General features: G+C 40.9%; 1 protein-coding gene across 1 annotated transcript; it reads right to left on the reverse strand.

The window, feature by feature from the left end:
• Positions 1–1,177: 1,177 nt before the first annotated feature.
• LOC118072274 (uncharacterized) lies at positions 1,178–4,222 on the reverse strand. The gene is made up of 4 exons (XM_035091987.1): positions 2,726–4,222; positions 2,429–2,665; positions 1,427–2,200; positions 1,178–1,321 (listed from the first exon to the last, which is right to left on the reverse strand). Exons 1-4 carry the CDS (start codon positions 4,220–4,222, stop codon positions 1,178–1,180), a joined length of 2,652 nt encoding a protein of 883 aa, XP_034947878.1.
• Positions 4,223–4,731: the final 509 nt, after the last annotated feature.

Genomic DNA, 4,731 nt, shown 5'->3' on the forward strand with positions numbered 1-4,731 from the left:
TTTGAGCGCGGCAAGTCAATTCATAATTTGTTCATTATTCTTTCTAATTTTTTTAATAAAAATATTCACTACATACAAGAAATTGTTGTTTACGTCAGTCTGGCATTGATTCCTCTGTAATTTGGTACCTCATTTTATAGAAATAATAGTAAATTGGCAAAGAAATTAGAAATATCCCGATCCCATGTATTTGGACAGGAGGATTCAGTCGCCTCTCTGACTTCAGCCCAGCCTCGAGGCTATACTGGAAGGCCGAAGCTCGATTTCAATTGAAATTAAGTAGGTAACAGGGCAATTGCTCAAAAAATGATAATTTGCAGGAATGCAATAAAAAAAAGGTGCCTTAGGGCACCAAAAAATTTAGAAATTCTTCAATAATCTGTTCCAAGCAAGACAGAGCATAATGTATATACATCCATCTCCGTCTTATTTATCAGAGAGAAGACTGCGAGTTCTGGCGTTTTGCCAGCAAGATTTTTCATTTTTCGTTAAAATTGTATATAATTGCAATTTAAGGATACTATAATTAATTTTAAAAATCAATTCCAATTTTTTTCATAATTATTTTTCTTATCAATGACGAAAAAATATCAAACAGGGTAAAAAAACCTATCTTCATACTTACGTATCGCTACATTAGGTGTAGGATTATTTTTTAAACAATTCGTAATGATAAACATCAAAAAACAATCAAAAGAATCCACGGTGAGTTCCGGCGCTTTGCCGGCAAGTTCTATTCCCACTCTCCGTACCCAAGCAAGCAGCTTATGATTTCTGAATATGGATTGATCAATTATGAACGTGTTAGCTCTGTGGTCAGAGCATCAGACTTTTATTTTGCCGGGCAGCGTTCGATCCCAGTCATGGCAAAATTTTTCTTCTTTCTTTTCTTTGTCCGAATTGCATATTATTGCAATTTGTACATATTAAAAGAATGATAAATTATTTTTACTTTTTTTCCAAATTTTATGACTTTTCCAATCAATGACGGAAGAGTAATTAATAATTTTAATAGTGTAGAAAAACTTATTTCTATACATCCGTATGATCTGTAGGATTTTTCTAAGAAAAAAAATTTTTTGATTATGAACAATAAAAAAAAGTCAAGACAATCCGCGGCGCTTCGCCGGCAAGGTTCAACCCCACTCTCCGTTCCCAAGTCCCAGCTTATAAATTATCAATATAGAATTTCAGGTGAATGTATGCTAGCTCTGAGGTCAGAGCGCCAGACTTTTATTTTGCCAATAAGGGTTCGATCCCAGCCATAGCCAATTTTTTTGCTTTTACATTCGATAAAATGACATATAATTGTCATAATTACCTATGCATATAAGTTTAAAATTAATTTCTGAATTTTTCCAAAAACAACATGTATAGTTACTACGAAGAGTGAGTCGCCTATAGTTCTGTTAAGATGAAACTTTACTGATTTGACTGCAGCTTCCCATTTTCCTCCCATATGTGGTGCAGCTGGTAGATTAAACCTCCATTCAGTTCCATCCCTTGCGAATACAGCTGCGAGTTGACTGGCCTGTTGAGTCCCCTGCTTGAAGAGTTGTCTGATGAGCGTGTCTGCGCCTTGGAATGTTGTGCCACAATCACTGTGGAGAGTTCTGCAGACACCTCGACGTCCGGTGAACCGTCTGAACGCTGCAATGAATGAGTTTGCTAAATAATCTGTTACAATCTCTAAATGTAGTGCAGATGTAACGAAGCACACAACAATGCACATCCAACTCTTAGATGTTTTGGCGCCTCTGCCTTTCCAAGTCTTTAGCGTGATGGGACCAGCATAATCCACACCACAGACGGCAAATGGTCGGGCTGGAGTGATTCTTGATAACGGCAATTGACCCATTAACTGCTTCGCTCGTTTGCCACGTGAACGAGCACATTTCATACAATGATAAATATAGGATCGTACTGGGAGTCGTCCACCGATGATCCAGTATGATGATCGTATGAGGTTCAGAGTTGCCTGCGTCCCACCGTGCAATGTTCTTTCATGTGCATCTGCAATGATTAGTCTGGAAAGATGAGTTTTCTGTGTTAGGATTGCAGGAAGCTTTGCTTCTTGGTCCAAGCTAGCATTTGCTAACCTCCCTCCAACACGTATGACTCCTTGAGGGTCAATAAATGCTGTCAATCGTGCGAGGGGGTGTGAGACGGGCAGTGAATTTGAGTTGATCTGCTTGATTTCCTGTGAGAAGTACGATTCTTGAGTTGCCTTTATTCAAAAAATCCTTGCTCTCTCTAAATCTCGTGGCGTGAGAGGAAAGGTAAGAGATGACTGAGGTACTCGTCTGAGGAGTTGGCTAAACCTGAAGCAAATTGCAGTCACTCTGAGCAATTTGATTAGACGAGAATGTCTGTATATCATATTCCAATGATAATCGTAGTGAATTGTCTGAGTATTTAGCGTGATCACTGGTCGCTCTTCTTGCTGAGCTTTTGAATCGTACACTGATGATTGAGTTGGCCATGATGATTCGTCTGCTGTTAACCACTGTGGACCTGTCCACCACAGGGGGTGCTTCCGAAGCTGGGATATGCTGATACCTCGAGCAGCACAATCCGCTGAATTTTGTTTGCCAGGTACAAACCTCCAAACGCTAATTGGAGTGAGATCTTGAATTGCTGACACTCTATTTCTTACAAACTCCTTCTAACGGGATGAGTGAGACTGAATCCAGGTCAAAGATACTGAGGAGTCTGTCCAACATACTATTTGAGTTGGCTGAATGTCTAAGTTGTTCCTTACATAAGTGATTAGTCTGGCAAACAGCAATGCTGCGGTGAGTTCTAGTCTAGGAATAGACATCTTCTTCAATGTAGCAATATAAACAACTGCTGCCGTAGCTAGTTGTGAGGCGTCTGAAAAGTCATGAAGTTCCACGGTTGATTTCTGAGTAATCTTTAACCATCGTGGAATTGAGAGGTCTGAAACGTGTGAGAGTTCTGATCTGAAGCTGGTCCACTTGGTGATAATGTGATCTGGGGCTTGGTCATCGCATGACAGTTTATCTAGCCAGATTTCTTGTAGCAACATCTTTGCTCTGACAATGAAAGGTGCTAGAAATCCAAGTGGATCGTAGAGTTGTGCTGTTTCTGATAAAATTATTCTCTTCGTGAGCTTGGACTTCTCACGAGGAAGTTTTGAGATGAACTTAAATGAGTCGTTCGCTGGAATCCACGAGAGCCCAAGTACTTTCGTTTTGCTGCTCTCAAATGAGTGGATCTGCTCTTCTGATGAGTTGTCTGTAAGTGATTGAAGAAATTGGATTGAATTGCTGTGCCATTTCGCTAACGGGAAGCCACCTGCCATGCAGAGTTGTCTGACTTGGGTTGAGATGTCTATCAGTTGACTCACGGTGTCAGCACCTCCAAAAATATCGTCCACATATCTTCCTTTTAGTAGTGGATCAACAGCTAGAGGGAACTTATGACCCTCATCCTTCACTAGCTGGATCATTGTGCGAACAGCCAGAAATGGAGCTGATCTGGTACCATACGTGACTGTTGTGAGTTGATATGGGATGATCTTGGAGTGCTCGTCCACCCACAGGATTCTCTGGAGATCCCAATCATCTTGGTGGACTTTGATTTGTCTGTACATCTTGGTGATGTCTGATGTGAACACAAATTTATGCTGCCTGATCCAAATGAGTACGTCTGCAATGTCTTTCTGGACTTTGGCACCAGTATGTTGAATATCGTTCACTGATAGACCACTAGAAGATGGACTAGAGCCATTAAATACTACCCTAAGCTTTGTAGTAACACTGTCTTCTCTTAAGACACCATGATGAGGCAAATAATACACTGGAGAGTTGACTGGACTTGCCTTGGCTCGTGTCATGTGGTTCAGTGACTCGTATTCTTGCATAAAGTTGTGATAGAGTTGTGCATATGAGTCATTCTTGGTGAGTCGTCTGATCATGTGTAGTAAACACTGATGAGCTCTCGCTGATGAGTTGCCTAGAAGAGATGGTGATGCCTTGAGTGGTATTCTCACAATATATCTCCCATCTTGATCTCTTGAATGAGTCGTAACATAATGATCTTCACAAGATTGATCATCTGGGCTGAGTTGGCTGGCTAAGGTCTCTGGAACTTCTTCTTGAACCCAGAATTTTGTCAAGAGATCAGATACTTGCTGGTATGAGTTGACCCTTGCTGCGTGATGAGTTCTCTGACTTGAGCATCTTGTCTGTTGTGGCATTCCAATGAGCATCCATCCAAAGATTGAATCTTGGGCTATTAGAGATGACTGAGGAAATTGTTTGATGCCCGCCTTCACAATCAGACCATAACAATCTGCTCCTATTAAAATGTCAATGGGTCTTGGAGTTGAGTAGTCTGGATCAGCAAGTTAAAGAGAGTTGAGAGCCGACCAGTTGATTCCCTTGATTTGTCTGGTTGGTAAAGTATCAGTGACACATTTGAGTATATGAGCATTAAGTGTAACTTGCTCCTGTGTGTGAGTTGATCTAAGTGTCACTGTTGTCACTCCTCTAGTTTGTACAGCTGGTTCGTTACCAATTCCCAGCACTGATATCACTGATGGACGACATTGGAGATGATAAGTCTTTACCACACTTGATGAGATAAAGGACAGCTCAGACCCTGAGTCTATCAGGAGTCTTACTGGAAGCTGAGAGTAGTCTAAGAGTAATACTGCATTGGCTGTGGCGAGTAAGACTGCTGAGCTGTCTGATTGACCTGAAGACT

Source organism: Chelonus insularis, unplaced genomic scaffold (assembly GCF_013357705.1).
Source record: "Chelonus insularis isolate UGA/USDA-ARS -01 unplaced genomic scaffold, ASM1335770v1 contig_90_pilon, whole genome shotgun sequence".
Classification (NCBI taxonomy): Eukaryota; Metazoa; Arthropoda; class Insecta; order Hymenoptera; family Braconidae; genus Chelonus; species Chelonus insularis.

Coding starts and splice junctions, on each gene's coding strand:
- LOC118072274 (XM_035091987.1), bottom strand. CDS start 4,222: ATGCCACAACAGACAAGATGCTCAAGTCAGAGAACTCATCACGCAGCA. Junction 2,666..2,725: donor ACATTCAGCCAACTCAAATA/GTATGTTGGACA, acceptor TCATCCCGTTAG/AAGGAGTTTGTAAGAAATAG. Junction 2,201..2,428: donor CTCAGCAAGAAGAGCGACCA/GTGATCACGCTA, acceptor TACTTCTCACAG/GAAATCAAGCAGATCAACTC.